The sequence below is a fragment of the Muntiacus reevesi genome, chromosome 14, assembly GCF_963930625.1.
Source record: "Muntiacus reevesi chromosome 14, mMunRee1.1, whole genome shotgun sequence".
NCBI classification, from domain to species: Eukaryota; Metazoa; Chordata; class Mammalia; order Artiodactyla; family Cervidae; genus Muntiacus; species Muntiacus reevesi.
In genome coordinates, this window is record NC_089262.1 from 34,061,257 (window position 1) to 34,079,284 (window position 18,028).

An 18,028-nucleotide genomic window follows, 5' to 3' on the forward strand; every position below is an offset into this window, starting at 1 on the left:
TTTAAAACTGAGCTTTCTGACTGAAAAAAGCTTTCTACTCATTTAAAAGGACACGTGGATAACTTATCTAATAACTGCTTAGTCGCTCAGTCGTGTCCGACTCTTGTGATCCCACAGACTGTAGCCTTTCAGGCTCCTCTCTCCATGGGATTCTCCAGGCAAGAACACTGGAGTGGGCTGCCATTTCCTTCTTCACACCTAACATGATGATGAACTCATTTAAAGCACACATGTATGTGTGTGTGCATACAAACAGAATGCCTAATCTCTAAGTAAGGGAGGAATTTCTGAGCTTAAAATCTAAAGTGAAATTACAAATCAGCTAGAAGATTTGAAACAGATAAAGGGCTAATCTTTCCCCTATATAAAGAACTCCTGGCAATTGACAGGAAAGAATTATTCAGTAAAACATGGACAAAAACTTTTTTTCTTAGTGTCCCTGAATTGTTTTTTCATATCCTTTCTCCATGAAAAAGAGTCAATAGTTGCTTACCCTTACATATAGAAAACTTCAGAAAGCGTGCTGGGATAATTGAGTAAACATTTGAAAAAAAAATTGAGTTTATCAATATTAAACCAGAGTCTATTTCCTGAGAGATTTAAAACTGAAATGTTAACCATGAATTCATTTAAAGCACACGTGTGTGTGTGTGCATACAAAGAGAATGCCTGATCTTTGAGAGAGGGAAGAATTGACTCTTTTTCATTTTTTTCTCTCCCAATAACCTAGTTTAAGATTTTTTTAAATACATGTGGGAAAAAAAAACCTTCCCCTCCATTTCTTATTATCAAAAACGTTCTCATACTAGTATTTTAATTATTTTGCTTTATGTAGGTATGTGTGTGTTTATATATTTAAAATGTTACTTTCATTTTAAAAATTGCTAAATTTACACATTTTAATGCTCTCAATCTGATTACACTTTATGAGAATTATTTGTTCTTAGAAACAATATTTTAAGACAGAAGTGATTGAATCTTTTTTGGAGGTAATCAATTCATCAAGTACTTCTATGATTTGTGATCCATCATGTGTTCTACTTTGAGTCAACTGGAAATTAAAATCTTTGACAATCCATTCATTTCAATAAGATTTTCAATTATATAAAAAGTTTATCTCATACTTTTCAAAACTCCTATTACATTCTCTTCCTTATCCTATTAACCTTTTCTTTCCCTGATCTTTGCATTTTTCAAACAATAGTATATGTTTCCCTATCTATGTATCTAAAACAATAGGGTCTGTGTGTCATTTTCTTCCTCCAATTAACACAGATTAGATTAAGTTATCTTGTTCACTAAGACTGAAAATCATTATTGCTTTCCTTTTGCTTATCTTAAAACTTGACTTTTTTTCTTCTTTTTCTATTTCTTGGGTTCACTCACTATTTTCATTATGTTTTGCATAATTATAAAAATATCTTCTAATGAAAAGTTAACTTGAGTATATGACTTTCCTGGAATCCCACTTATTGATAGGCAGTCAAGTTTTCATGATTTTTAAAAAATTTCCTTAATCAAATTTCTGACCTTCTCTTTAAACCAACAGGTATCGTGGACAGTATTTTTTAGACTCTCAATTAAAGGCTTGGCTCTTCTGTTCCTTTAAATTTTGTTATTTATTTTTTTATTTATCTAGAATGAATGTAACCTATACCATTTGGGTGGGGAAAAATATGATCTCTTATCATTTAAAATTATATTTCTTTGGTTATAAGGGAGGTTTAACTTTTGAACTTTGAAATATTTTGATTAGCCATGCATTTCTTTGAGAATTACTTATTTTTCCTACTGATCTGTATATAAATAAGTTCTTTACCTATCATGTTTGTCATATTTACTTTTTCTTTGTTCTGGCATTGCATGTTTTCTTATCCTCTTATAATAAAATCTACAGCTGATGAAATGTTTGATTTCTTTCGATAATTCAAAATTCCCTTTCCTTACAATTATAAAAATAGTCATCCATTTTTCTCCCTATATTTTCCAAATTTAACTCTTTAATCCCGTATTTAGAATTCTTTTTTTAATGTTAGGGAATTGTTTTTCATTCACATCAAGATACACGGTGTGGTTAACTAAGGTCTGAGAATCACACTTTAAGAGATTTTATTCTAATTACTGGAATTTGGACAATTCCTTTATCTTAAATTTCATGATGAGTAAAACTTTTAAAATTTGTAGAATTTAAATGTCTCTTTGAAATAATCTGTTTAAACAGCAAGTCCACTACTTCCCTATCAGGAATGTCCTACTTTTTCATATTCTTATTTTTAACCAATACCTAAAGAATTTGCATTAAAAAGTGTTATATATTCTTTCTAAAATACTGTATTTTTATTACTCAAAGAATAATTCTGACCTAGTTCACAGATAATGGCAATGCATGCTCGAACCATTCTGTCTCTTTCTTGAAGTCCATCATTTCCAACTGCTATTAATGAGTTGGCCACAGAGCTAGGAAACAACGAAGCATTCACAGTAATCATCTGTAACAGGGAGAAATCAGAAAAAGAAATTATTTCCTAATACATTTTTTAAACCTATCTTGTTCAGACAGAGGTGTTTAAGACCACAGAATATTTTTAAGACCAAGGCATCAATTTTAATCTTCTGCTTCATATGAACATGTCAAAGGGCTAACACAACAGATAGTTGATACAATAAATGTTAATAATCATTACCATGGAAAACAGTGTAGGCTTTTTTCCCATAGTAGTCCAGACTATAAATTAGTTGACTAACAAGATATAATCTTTCAGAGACTCTAAGGTCCTCCAAAATAGGAGCTTATTCTAGAGGAGAAAAGGAGCTTTTGTTGTTGTTGTTCAATCGCTAAGTCTTGTCTGACTCTTTGCAACCCTATGAATTGCAGCATGCCAGGCTCCCCATGAACAGAGTGAAAAGGCAAAAAGAAAAAAGCTTAATTCTATTTTAAACAACTTTTCAGCAACCAGACAAACTAAACTAGTGGTGACAATAGCTGTCAACATACTTCTGTACTATTACATTCCTGACCCTTTCTTCATATATAATCACCACTACATTCTATCAATTTACCTCATTAACCCAATTCTTCTCACTTTCAAACTCTGATTTGGGCCCTCATTCTTTCTTATTTTGACTGCAGTAAAATGAAACACAGTAATCCCCTATCTCTAACTATCATTTGTTGCTACACTGAATGGCAAAGTTTAATAATCCATATTCTATTTTTTTTAAAGTCTTCATTTTCTTTCGGATTGTTGTGGCGACTGCTCTCAGCTTTTAGAGGCCACCCTTAGATCCCAGTCATGGAGAGCCCACTTATGATTATTTGCTATTTCAGAGCAGGAAGGAATCCCTCCATAATCTATTTCTAATATTTCAAAAACTGTGCTGGAAACATTATACCCCTGGTGATAAAAACTTTTGTTGAATCTCACTTTAAATGAAAAGTTTAATTGGCAATAACATTTGGAATACTGAAAACAGATAACATATATCTTCCATTTGGAAAACAAGGAAAAATTATGTAGTTGTTACTGTTTAATAAATAAAAGACTATTTGTTAGATGAAGTATTTCAAAACAACAGGTCCTTAGAGTGGGAGTAGAAGAAAATGTTTCCTTCAGTTTGGGTGGTAATAAATATTGGGGATAATCAACCTGTCCTAGATGTAACTATATTCAGAATTCTTCTGAAAAATAAGACTTGTATCATGACACAATTAGAGGATACAATATAACTAAATTAATATAGTTAGGTCCTTTAGAGATTCAAATGAAAGATCTATGTTGGGTAGAGTACTTGTAAATGTATGACAAGGTTCATATGAAATTACAGAATACTGCTCCATGACATAAAGTATCTAAGTGTGCAATAATTTTTCTATAAAAACTTCCACATGTTTCTAAACAGTATCTTTCATTAATTAAAAATGTTGGAGAAGAAAGGAAAATGGTATAAAAAACTGATCTTTCTGGGTGAGAAAATTCTCATATCCTATGACTATAATTTGTATTTTAATACTTACTGATCTATTATTACACTTATAAGGACGATAAGACGTATGCAACATATTCTAAAAAGAGCTGGCTAGAATCCAGGCCAACTGGCTTTCAGGGCCAAATCTAACATTAATAAACTATTACCTTGGGAAATCAGTCCTCTTAATGCCTTAGTTTTCTCATTTGTAAATGAGGATGCATATGATCCGATGATTTCTAGAATTTCAAATATTAAATTCTAATCTATGAATCTCAAGTGTAGTGCTATAAAATGGGTATCTGTAATTTAAAAGTTTTTACAGATGAAATCATTCTTATTTTCCAGGAAAAAATACATGCAAAGAAACTCTTAAATTCTGTATAAATTGGAGGATGTTTTTCTTACAAATCAATGAGCAATCAGTGAGGGAAAAGTCATTCAATTTAATATCTGTTGAAATAAAAGTTTAATCATCTCTTGATAGAACAGATATATATATGTAACAAATATAAGATCGTAAGTATGTAATAAATTTGTAGAACTGTTATAAAGGAAATTTCAGAAACACTGACTTTTATAGGGGAAATATTTATAATTTCAGCTAAGACTGTAAGATGAATATAATGTAGAAAGGGGTGGAAATGAAAAGAGTAGGACACAGGCAATGATCATAACAGTGGTGAAAGGCAGCTTGTCTAAAGCTAATGGCATAATGAGATAGGTCATAACTAGTTGGCCAAAAAGTGAGCTCTGAATGTCAAGATAAGCAGGTTGTGCTTAATACCAAGAGGATTCATGAGCCAGTGCAGGTTTGGAAATTTGGAAAACTGGGTTTTTCACTCTGGTTTAGCCAATATTTTGCTGTGTATCAAGGGCAAGTGATTCCTTTAACTGAATCCCTTTCAACCATTTAAAAAAATCTGTGATATATTAAATTCATGAATGTTGAACATGAAAGTCGCTCAGTCGTGTCCAACTCTTTGTGACCCCATGGACTATACAGTCCACGGAATTCTCCAGGCCAGAAAACTGGAGTGGGTAGCCTTTCCCTTCTCTAGGGGATCTTTCCACCCCAGGAATCAAACGCAGGTCTCCTGCATTACAGGTAGATTGTTTATCAGCTGAGCCACAAGGGAAGCCCAGTAAATTCATACTGCATGAATAAAGAAATGATGTATGAATAATAGCATAATTAGGCAGGAAGTAAGAGCTTTCCTAGTGGTTCAGTTGGTAAAGAATCTGCCTGCAATGCAGGAGACCTCCTACAATGCAAGAGACCTGGCTTTGATCCTTGGGTCAGAAGATCCCTGGAGAAGGAAATGGTAACCCACTCCAGTATTCTTGCCTGGGAAATCCCATGGACAGAGTGTCCTGGCAGAGTACAGTTCATGGATTCACAAGAGTCAGATAGGACTTAGCAACTAACCCACCACCAAGAAGAATTTAAATTGGATAAAGAGTAGCAAGGGCTGCTCAGTGGGAGGATAATAATAGAAAATGAGAGAGGTAAGAATCAGGAAGGATTATCTGGATTAGAGAGAGGAAAAAAAAAAAAAAATTAAACACATTGAAAAAAAAAACCAGCAAACAAAAAAAATCCCTAAATGAATGAAACAGGTGAAAAAGAAGAAAAAGTAACATGGGTATTCTGAATTGTTCATAAAGCAAGTTATCCAAAAGCAACAGGTGTTTTTGCTTTTCCTTTAAAATATAAAAGATTAATTGTTGTTTAGTCACTAAATCGTGTCTGACTCTTTGCAACCCCAAGGACTATAGCCTGCCAGGTTCCTCTGTCCATGGGATTTCCCAGGCAGGAATACTGGGGTGGGTTGTCATTTCCTTCTCCGGGGAATCTTCCCGACCTGGGGACTGAATACAAGTCTCTGGCACTGCAAGTAGATTCTTTACCACTAAGCCACCCGGGAAGCATAAAATATTAATACTTTCACTGAAAATTTAAAAACTGTTCTAAATGCATACAAAAACCCCACAGTTGACCTAGCAATTATATTATTAACATTAATTTCTACTAACTCAGTTGCCAAGATGTTGCTGCAAAAAAGAAATACATGCTTTGATTGTTAAAAGTATTAGTGAAATTATAGTTCCTCTGGCCAATAGAGGCCACTGTTCAGTCAGCAAGCATGCTTTCCCTTTTAAACTAACTGCTTTTAGCTAAACCAAGGAGCCCCGCGACACTACTCTCGCTTTGAGCCTGTTTTTACCACCAGGTACAAGCAATTTTCCTGTCCTTGGATCCACAAATGATACCTGCCTCAAATTACTCTGTTCTTTAAAAGACAACAAAATTATATTTTTGTTATGGCATTACTAAATTGTTTCCAGGGTCTGTTTACTTTTACTGGGCTATTTACAGATTAAATGGTAACTTACACAAAACACTGAACAAAACTGGAAGAAAATACTTAGTGAATAATTCAAAGAAGCTGAATTGAATCCATTTGGGTTTGTTTTTTCACCTGAATGCAGTTTCTAAGGAGCAATTCTCAAGTTGTGGTACAGAAAACTGACAGTCCCTAGGATATTTTCAGAGATTCTGCAAAGTCAAAACTATTTTCATAGTAATTCAAAAATATTATTTGTCTTTTTTACTCTCACAAGTACATATGGAATTTTTCCAGAGGCTTCAATGCACATGAAATCACAAGAGATTGGATATAGAAGCAAATATGACAATCCAGCTATCTTCTATCAGGACAAACACTACAGAAATTTGTATAAATCTAAAATAATGCCGCTCTAGTCATTAATTTTCTTTTTGAAAAAGTTTATTTTTATAAAAATGTTATTTTTGTTTACTTATAATGAGCTTATTTTTAATATATTAATATACTTTTAAATTTCTCACTTTAAATTCCTAGTAAGATAAATACTGACATACATAACTCAAATAACCAAAGAGTTATTCTAGGTTTTTCAGAAAAATATTTTGTTTTTTTATCTTGAATTCTCAAAATTACTGCAGTAGGAAATATTGTATGAGTAAGTAAGGAACCATAAATCTAATTTTTAAATTTAAATATGAAGAGTCAAATCATGATGCCAACATAACAATTTTTACCCTATAACAAACTTTTTTTAGAATCTATCTCCAATATCATGATTAACTAGAACTACAAGTTTCTTTGAAGACAACTCATCCATTTGCTTCTTTCTTACTATGCTCACCTGTGGGTACTATTACTAACCATAAGGTGGACAACTCGAAGAAAAAGGAAAAAGAGGGGATCAAGTTAATGCACAAACTCAACATTCTGCAATTCTGGAACATGTGGTGAATTCAAAAGTAGGGAAAGAGGAGAAGAGTTAAAAAATGTTAACTGCTAATTTTAGATATTTTTACATTAAAACAAACATATACTGCATGAGTCTTACAAATTTTTAAGATGAAACATGATACTTCAGAATGAAAGAGGATAAAATTCTTACATAAGCCGTACCCTAACCAAATTAACTCTCAATTCAGTCTATTCCTCTGCCATTTGGGCATCATCTTAACAATTAAAAAAAACTCTTGGAAAGCCTATCATTAGAAGCACTATGGATTATCCTCAACATCTTCTTTTGCAGAGTTTAGATTTTGACCTTTTATTCTGTACAATGGCCTGAATTCTTTACTGCAACTGTCTACTGATGTATCCAAATTCATCTTCAAAACAACCAGCTGGCAATTCCTTTGACATTCATTTAAACAGTTAACCCCAAGTATATAATTAAGACAAAACGGGGGCACCACACAAGTAATCCTCTTTCTCCAATAACATATCAGAGCAACAATTTCTTTATATGTCTAATAAAGGAAGAAATATTCTTTACAATGGACATTTTATAAAAAAAAAAATACTGTCCCAGCTATACCCAATCACATAGAATAATTACACAAAATATCTATGCTTACCTTGAAGTTTGATAGACCTATTTAACTCCTATCATTTCAACAAAATAAAAATGTTTAATGAGAATTCAGTCTTTAAATTTTAATAGATTTCACAAGACAGTCTAAAACTGTAAAATGCATAACATGAAAACCATAAATCTGCCTTTACTCTCAGACATGGAGCCTACCTTTCTGACTAATCGAAGTGCTTGTGTCCTCTCTACCTCGTTGCTCTGCTGTATGTCAATGCACCTAAAGAATATATAAAATATGTAATTATTGATAAAAATCTTATTAAATTTTTGTATAATACCATGATCAGACAGACCCATTTTCATGTCAATACAGTATTTTTAAATGTTAATATATTTAATTTTTCAGTACCAGCAGATATTTAATTTAATACCTCCAGTAATAAATACTTGTTATAAATCAAAACTACTTCATTTAAAACTCCAAGAAAGAATACAGTAAGTAATTTACAGAATTATCTACATCTATACAGAAATAAACATATTTAAAAAGCAAAATATCAGAAATCTACTGAAAGAGATATTCACCTATTTTTGATAAAAGTTCACGGATATTTTTAAAAAACTGTGAAGGAAAAATATTTCAAGCCTACGTTTTAGTTTAATTGTGATTTTAACCGCAGCCTAAATTTTGCATGTTATGACTACATTAAAAGTCTTACATTAGTCATAATAACTCTATTTTACTAAAATATAATTTGAAATGTGAAGGTACTTCAAAAATTAATGCTCAAATACCATTTAACTGACATTTCTCTGTAAAGTTCATTAAATTATTCAATTTCTAAAGAGCTTTGGTTTATGTGGCAGAATAATTCATTCTTACTTATGTTTAGACAGTTCACAATTCTAATCAACATTTTATATATTGATAAATAGATAATTTGCTATTCAAAAAGCATTTCTGCTATCTGAATATAATTAATCTATAAAACAATTTTATCAAAAAGTAAACAGACACAGAATTCTATTTCTGGCCACAAAAGATCTGAACAATCCTCCTGCCAAAGATAACTATAAAGGTTAAATATGTTAAGCAACTATGAAAAGGGCAATGGATAATAATCCTTGGAAAAAAGCGCAAGCTCCATATTCACTCGGGTTTTGTACCTGGGTACACTTGTCAATTCCCAGTTTTAAGTGAATAGGGTTGTACCTATTACAGGCTTTACACTAAAAGCTTGTAAAATTATAGGCTTTACACAAAAAATCTGTATACTTTATGATAGGCATGCTAAAACTTAATATACGATTTAAAAAATATATAAAAAATGGAAATAGAACTGCCACATGACCCAGCAATCCCACTGCTGGGCATACACACCGAGGAAACCAGAATTGAAAGAGACACATTTACCCCAGTGTTTATCGCAGCACTGTTTATAATATCCAGGACATGGAAGCAACCTAGATGCCCATCAGCAGACAAATGGATAAGAAAGCTGTGGTACATATACACAATGGAGTATTACTCAGCCATTAAAAAGAATACATTTGAATCCGTTCTAAAGAGGTGGATGAAACTGGAGCCTAATATATAGAGTGAAGTAAGCCAGAAAGAAAAACACCAATACAGTATCCTAATGCATATATATGGAATTTAGAAAGATGGTAACGATAACCCTGTATGCCAGACAGCAAAAGAGACATATATATATATATATAGAGAGAGAGAGAGAGAACAGTCTTTTGGACTCTGTGGGAGAGGGCGAGGGTGGGATGGTTTGGGAGAATGGCATTGAAACTTGTATATTTAAAAAATAAATAAAAAACATGTAAAAACAGACGGCTCTAAGAAAATTACCTAGCTATTAAATAGTCCACTTTCAATTTTAGCACCTTCTGCAGAATACTGGAGTCTTGGATGAGATACCGAAGAGCTCGAAGTCCTGCTGCCCGCACTTCTTTTGCTTCATTCAATAAAGCTAACCTCAAGCTGTATGAAAACAAAAAGTCATGCTACATGAGTTTCAAATATACACAAAATTGTGGTATCAAATACTTCCTCAGCTGAAATAAGCAAAGCTACTTGTCATTTTACATATATAAAAATTATTCACTGTAAGCCATGGCACTTCACTAATGCTGTTTTTTAATTTGTGCCTCTTTGGTATATTCCTACCTTCTGTAGTTTATAAAAACAAAGGGAAATTATATATGCCTTTTCCAGGCTGTATCACATATGCCTTTACAATCTATCACTCTCTATTCACCTACCTGTTTCACTTGTTTCTTTAATTCCTAAGCATACCAAAAAGATGGCTATGAAACTGTAACACTGCCTTTCTTGGTAGGCTTGAGCAAATCAGGTTTGCCATAAGCACATGTTGTCTTAGGTGAGATGTAGAGATAATCATACAGGTTCTTCTTGCTCTTGGGAATAACATGAGAACTTTTACTCTTGTGTTTAATTTAGAAGTTAAGACTGTAGAAGTCCAGGTACTTTTCAACATGAGTTTTGATTATTTGTATTTGAAAATTATAAAATACCAATAAGAACAATAGGATAACAGTTAAAAATGTTAAAAATGCTGGAGATCCTGTATTTTTCTAACATTCACACAACTCTTTCTATAAAATCAATACAAGGTGCTACAGTAACCTATTTTTAGTTTAAAATTACTAAAACTGAAATTACTAAAATTCAGAAGGTATGAAAAGGGAACTGAATTATACTTACCAAATTATGATATCCTCATAGTTAAAACCCAGTTTTTCTTCACTGTGGCCAATATCACAAAGCAGCTGTCAGAAAAACAAAATAAGTATACAAAAATGCATTATGTTTTTGCCTACTTACACACATTACTTTTTCATACTGGAAAATAAGATCTTTGTCTTTAATAAAATTTTTAAAAATATATGTATGATTCAACTGTCAAAATATGAATATTTATATCTATCATCTAATTGTTTTTCTGACTTGACAGTTCTAGATTTCATGACTTTGTTTGAAAACTAAACAATTATTTTCTATTACTCTTTTCCCCCGTCATACTTCTACCGTTTTAAAAACTATTCTTTCGGTGGTTACCACTGAGATTACAACATGCATTTTTTTAAATTACTAGAGTCTAACAGAAATTACTAGTTTACCATGTCCTCAATAAAAAGACTCTTTAAACACTTCATTTCCATTTATTCCTCTCACCTTTCCCTTTGTTTCTGTTTTTTCTACCTATCTTTTAAACCCTATAAAGTTACTTCTGTTTTCAGTTAGTTCAATTATCAATTTATATTTACTCTCAAATTCACAGCATTTCCATTATTCTTCACTCCAGTGATACCTTTATGGGGTCTTCTCTCTTCTCCATAATGAACCTTCAGTTCATTGTTGTTGATCTGTTTTACTGGTGTCTTCATTTGTTTTATAGTCAAGGTTGCTGGTAATGAATTCAAAACAATTTCAAGATGGCTTTCATTGTTTGTTGAGAAGTCTGATATCAGTCTTATTACTGGCTCCTAAGAAGGTCATATTCTTTTTTTTGTTCTCTTTTGATTTTCGCATTCTAACTGTTCAAGTGTGGTTTTATTTGTATCCCTGCTTAGGGAAAACATAAACTTCTGAATCTCTAGGTTGATATATTTTATCAATTTTTAAAAACTCTGCATATCTTCAAAATTACTTTTGGCCAATTCTCTCTCCCCTTTTCCTGATACCCAAATGTTTGAAAATCTTTTTGATATAGCACAAATCTCTAAGCCCTCGTTTTCTGTTTTCTCCTTTATCTTTTATTTCTGTCCTTTAGCTGGGTATTTTCTATTATCTTGTCTTCTGATATGTCTAATCTTCTATTACACCTATCCAGTGAGTTTTTAACTTGACATAATGTGTTTCCATTTGCTTTGTACACATCCAATATCATAATAAAAAATCGTTTCTCACCTATTTTCTCCAGTTTCCTCTATGTTCTTGATGTATTAACCACACTTTAAATATCATCTAAATGGATATGAATAACGTAGATAATCTCTGAGTCTGTTTTTATTATTTGTTTTTCCTTTTGTTCTGGTCATGCAGTCCTATCTTGGTGGATTCTATAATCTTTGTACATAAAAACTTGCAGAGATTCCTGATGACATCTTTCTCCACAAGGGGTTCACCCTTCTCTCTCTTCATGAGGTCAATGGACAACAGCAAGTTCAGATTAGGCTGCTGCCCTGGGAAGAGTGAGTCATCCTCTGGTTTTTCCTTTCGTCCCCTCCTTCCCCCAGGTTTCAACTAAAAGTTTGCTGTTCATGAGACCAATCTCAAGAGAATGACACATCTCATTTTTGCTTTACAAAAACATGAGGAGCTCCACCTTGATTTTCAAAGGTTTTCTACTTAGGATTTTAAGTTTCCCATCCTAGGATTCGACATATGTACTGAGGAAAGAATCTCTTTTACTTGATTTCCATAGGTATCCATCAAAAGCTCTGTGCTGTTTTTTGCATCTTTCAGCAATAGTACTCCTGGGACGAAAGTATGAATTTTTAGATTCCTGTCCACATTCCACATTAGTCAGTACTTCCCAGGTAAATATTGTTGGAGAAGTTAGCTCATTTCCGCAAGATTCTTCTCTGAAGTCTTGGTTCCTATACCACTTACAGTCTGAGTAACTGCCTGATGCCTTCACACAGGCTCTCCTTGTTTTTGACCCAGTCTGTTTTGAAAATTTATCTAAAAGCTATATGCATACATGCTAAGTCACTTCAATCATGTCCAACTTTTTGCAACCCTATGGACTGTAGGATGCCAGGCTCCTCTGTCCATGGGATTTTCCAGGCAAGAATACTGGAGTAGGTTGCCATTTTCTTCTCCCAGGGATCTTCCCTAGCGGGGGATGGAACCCGTGTCTCTTATGTCTCCTGCCTTGGCAAGCAGATTCTTTACCATTACCGCCACCTGGGAAGTCCCATAAAGTTTCTCAAGTTATTTACTGGACCTAACCGAAAAGAATTAAAAAGAAAATCAATCATTTAAGTAACATGAAGTATCAGAAGGGTCTTCAAGTGCTACAGTTAATCTTCCTAAGTATGAAGTTACAAGGACTTCCCTGGTGGCTCAGATGGTAAAGAATCTGCCTGTAATTGAGGAGACCTGGGTTTGACCCCTCAGTAGGGAAGATCTGCCAGGAGAAGGGAATGGCAACTCCCTCCAGCATTCTTGGCTGGAGAACTCCATTGACAGAGGCACCTGACATGCTACATACAGTCCATAGGGTCACAAAGAGTCAGACACAACTGAGCGACTAACACACACACACACACGAAGTTGCAAACATCTTATTTAACCAAACAGAAAAAACCAAAGTGACCAGCACAACTGCCTTTGTGAAAAGCACAATACTGTAGCAAACAAAACCTAATGATATAAATTCACTATCCTACTGGTAGGATCCTTGTAAAATTTCCTGTCCAATTTCCTCTTCAGAGACAAAAAAAAACCAAACAAAAACAAAGAGATGTACAAATAGAACAGGGCCTGGGCCGGAAAGGGGGGAGCGTGGTGAGGAGCAGAGAATAGACTGTGTGTCCACAGGGCTGCTGCGAGGTGATCCTGTCTTTCTGAGTGTGGGTGGCAGCCATGTGACCCCCAGACCGAATCCGGAGATCCAGGGCCCACCCACTTCTGTTCCACACCACCTCCCACTGCCCAGTGGCTGGGGGCTTCCCTTCTCATCACGCCTGGTGGCTGTCTGCATCAAGATATCCTGGAGAGCTGGCACCTGTGTCTACAGAGGGAGGCATAAGGTGAATGTGCCAGGTGAGGCATTCAAAGGGACCCTGGCTTTGGGGACGCAGTTCTGGGAACCCAGGTCTACTGGCTCTAGGCCAGGAAACCTTGAACTTTGGCCTGCTTGGTCAGGATGCATGTCCTCTCCCCAGGAGATGTGGCCTTGGAGCCATGTGTAGAGCTAGAGTGCCTGGGTGTGTGTCTGCTTCTGCAGCCAAGATTGTCCTAAGAGTGCCTACTTTTGTAGATAGTGCTGTGGTTTCAGAGGTGTACCCATGTGGCGCTAGTGGTAAAAAACCTGCCTGCCAATGCAGGAGGCATAAAAGACAGGGGTTTGATCCTGGGTGGGAAAGATCCCCTGGAGGAGGAAATGGCAACGCACTCCAGTATTCTTGTCTGGAGAATCCCATGGACAGAGGAGCCTGGCAAGCTAAAGTCCATAGGGTCACAGAATTTGACACCACTGAAGTGACAACAAACAGGGGATCAGTTCAGTTCAGTTCAGTTCAGTTGCTCAGTCGTGTCCAACTCTTTGAGACCCCATGAACTGCAGCACACCAGGCCTCCCTGTCCATCACCAATTCCCGGAGTTTACCCAAACTCATGTCCATGGTGATGCCATCCAACCATCTCATCCTCTGTCGTCCCCTTCTCCTCCCACCCTCAATCTTTCCCAGCATCAGGGTCTTTTCAAATGAGTTGGTTCTTAACATCAGGTGGCCAAAGTATTGGAGTTTCAGCTTCAGCATCAGTCTTTCCAAGGAATATTCAGGACTCATTTCCTTTAGGATGGACTGGTTGGATCTCCTTGCAGCCTAAGGGACTATCAAGAGTCTTCTCCAACACCACAGTTCAAAAGCATCAATGCTTCGGCACTCAGCTTTCTTTATAGTCCAACTCTCACATCCATATATGACTACTGGAAAAACCATATCCTTGACTAGACGGACCTTTATGTTTAGGAATACAGGAAACTTAGATACTGTAACATTTTCACAGCAGGGAGAGACTACAAAAATGATCACTTTATGTGGTAGGAAAATGCTATATAAATAGATAAATAGGCAAAATAAGCTAAAAAAGCTTTCCTTCACAGGGCTCTATCCAAAATGATTATACCGGTATTCCTATAAAATTCTTAAAAAGTCTGAAATATGATAAACAAAGCTTTAAAGGGTCAAAGAATATGAAAAATTTATTGTTTTTATCATGTTCTGCTGTATCATATTTTAAGTACTTTAATACTGAGAAGGATGAGACTTTTTACACAGCCATATAGATTTAAAGTAAGAATGTAAAATTTCCTAAGCTTTGGGACAAGAGAGGACATTTTCCATACCTCTAAAAGAGCAATTGCATACCTAAAATTAAAAGTTAAAAAATATATTCTGCTATGTCCTAAGTCATTTCAGTTGTGTCCGACTCTTTGCGACCATGGCCTATAGCCTGGCAGGTACCTCTGTCCATGGGATTTTCCAGACAAGAATACTCAAGTGGGTTGCCATTTCCTCCTCCAGGGAATCTTCCCGACCCAGGGATCAAACCCGTCCTTATGTCTCCTGCATTGACAGGTGGGCTCTTTATCACTAGTGCCACCTGGGAAGTCAATATTACTAGCAAATAATATATTATTTAAAAATATTTATAAAAACATGACAGGCAAAAAGGTTTAGGCCCTATATTAGTTTGCTAGGGCTGCTGTAACAAATAAGCAAATTGGGTGGTTTATACAAATAAATTTACTTTCTCATGATTCTGGAGGCTAAAAGTTCAATATCAAAGTGTCTTGACAGAGTTTTTTGTTCTTAGGGCCTCACTCCTTGGCTGGTAGATGGCTATCATCTCTCTGTGTCGGCACATGATCTTTCCTCTGTGCATGCTGTGTCTTTATCTTATCCGTTCACCAATCACACTGGATTAGGGACCACCCATAGGATTTCATTTCACCTTAATTACCTCTTTAATGGACAAAGCTCCAAATGGAGACACATTCTGAGGTACTGAGAGTTAGAACTTCAACAAACAAATTGGTGAGAAGGTTGGAGGGGAGACGTGCAGCACAATTCAACTCGCAACACCCCACCCTCACAGTAAACTAATACAGGCAGGTGCTTAGCATGTGAAAGTTTAAACAAATTGCAAAAAGATTAATAAGAGGCAAAGAAAATGCACAAAACAATTTACTGAAGATAAATAAACATGTATCCTATTTCCTAAAATCTGAATCAAAGACACTGGAAAATGCTATTTAAGTAAAGCTTAACAAACAGGCAAGAAATTGTCTTTCAACATGATTATACTAAATAAAAAAACACACTGCTGATGGAATTATAAACTAAACACATATGGAAAAATAAGTTGGAAAAATGCAACAAAATCAGGACTTACTTTTGATCATTTCTACTAATAAAATAATTTAAAAAGTTAAGTAGGTTCTTTCAGATGTTCAAGTTGGATTTAGAAAACGCAGAGGAACCAGCGATCAAATTGCCAACATCCACTGGATCACAGAGAGAGCAAGAGAGTTCCAGAAAAACATTCATTTCTGCTTTACTAATGACGCCAAAGCCTTTGACTTTCCAACAAACTGTGGAAAACTCTTTAAGAGATGAGAATACCAGACCCCTTACCTGCCTCCTGAGAAATCTGTATGAAGGTCAAGAAGCAAGTTAGAACTGGACAAGGAACAATGGACTGGTTCCAAATCGGGAAAGGAGTACGTCAAGGCTGTATATTATCAACCTGCTTATTGAACTTATATGCAGAGAACAACATGCGAAATGCCAGGCTGGATGAAGCACAAGCTGGAATCAAGATTGCTTGGAGAAATATCAATAACCTCAGATATGCAGATAACATCATCCTTATGGCAGAAAGCAAAGAGGAACTAAAAAGCCTCTTGATCAAAGTGAAAGAGGAGAGGGAAAGAGCTGGCTCAAAACTCAACGTTCAAAAAAAAAAGATCATGGCATCCGGTCCCATCACTTCATGGCAAACAGACACAGAAACAATGGAAACAGTGACAGACTTTATTTTCTTGGGCTCCAAAATCACTGCAGACGGTAACTGACACCATGAAATTAAAAGACACTTGCTCCTGGGAAGAAAAGCTATGACAAATCTTGACAGCATATTAAAAAGCAGAGACATCATTTTACCAACAAAGGTCAGTCTCGTCAAAGCTATGGTTTTTCCAGTGGTCATGTATGGATGTGAGAGTTGGAGTATAAAGAAAGCTGAGCGCCAAAGAATTGATGCTTTTGAACTGTGGTGTTGGAGAAGACTCTTCAGAGTCCCCTGGACTGCAAGGAGATAAACCAGTCAATCCTAAAGGAAATCAGTCCTTAATATTCCTTGGAAGGACTGATGCTGAAGATGAAAATTCCAATACTTTGGTCACCTGATGCAAAGAACTGAGTCACTGGAAAAGACCGTGATGTTGGGAAAGACTGAAGGCAGGAGCAGAAGGGGATGATAGAGGATGAGAATGTTGGATGGCATCACCAACTCGATGGGACATGAGCTGGAGCAAAGTCCAGGAGTTGGTGATGGACAGGGATGCTTGGTGTGCTGCAGTCCATGGGGTCTCAAGAGTCAGACGTGATTGAACTGACTGAACTGAAAGTAGGTTCAAGCAGAAGATCCTCATGACATGATTTACAACAATAAGGAACTAGAAATAAATGTTCACAAAGGAGAAACCTTTGTAGCAGTATTAATATTACAGAATACTTAAACACAAAATATGCTAAGTCACTTCAGTCGTGTCCGACTCTTTGTGGCCCCATGGACTGCATCCCACCAGGCTCCACTGTCCATTGGATTTTCCAAGCAAGAATACTGGAGTCGGCTGCCATGCCCTCCTCCAGGGCATCTTCCCAACCCAGGGATCAAACCCACATCTCTTACATCTCCTGCATTAACAGGTGTGTTCTTTATCACTAGCACCATGTGAGAAGACCGGAAACACAAAGAACAACCTGCATAATGTATCAATGAGTTAGGGAAAATATTCTTTAAAATATACATTTCTTAAAAAAAAAAAGGTATATACTTTTTTTTAAGAAGTCTACACATCACCATTTTATCACCAAAAAACAAAGTACAATCACAGGTGATTTATTTTTCTTCCTGTGCTTTTCTGTATTTTACAAATGTTTACAATGATTATCTATTACTTACATAATTTAAGAAGTATTACATATATAGTATTCATAAATAATAACAGAAGTAGCATTTATCAACTATTAATCATGTCAATCCTAGAAAGGAAGCAATATTTTAGTAATAAAGACAACGAGACGAGACTAGAGATGGTGTAAGACTTCCAAACACCACGAAGCTATGATTAAACAGTAAAGCCAGAAATGAAACCAAACCAGTCTGAGTTCAGAGCCCGTTGAAATGTGA

The 18,028-nt window shown here is 35.3% G+C and overlaps 1 protein-coding gene across 5 annotated transcripts in view; it reads right to left on the bottom strand.

Moving 5' to 3' along the window:
• Window positions 1-18,028, bottom strand: part of RICTOR (RPTOR independent companion of MTOR complex 2) — a 118,909-nt gene that overhangs the window by 53,987 nt on the left and 46,894 nt on the right. For all 5 annotated transcript variants that reach the window (XM_065905123.1, XM_065905121.1, XM_065905119.1 and 2 more), the window contains 4 exons: window positions 10,580-10,644; window positions 9,704-9,835; window positions 8,056-8,119; window positions 2,363-2,489 (listed from right to left, as the gene is read on the bottom strand). In XM_065905123.1, the coding sequence (XP_065761195.1) occupies window positions 2,363-2,489; window positions 8,056-8,119; window positions 9,704-9,835; window positions 10,580-10,644 (388 nt within the window). The remainder of the gene's footprint in view (window positions 1-2,362; window positions 2,490-8,055; window positions 8,120-9,703; window positions 9,836-10,579; window positions 10,645-18,028) is intronic.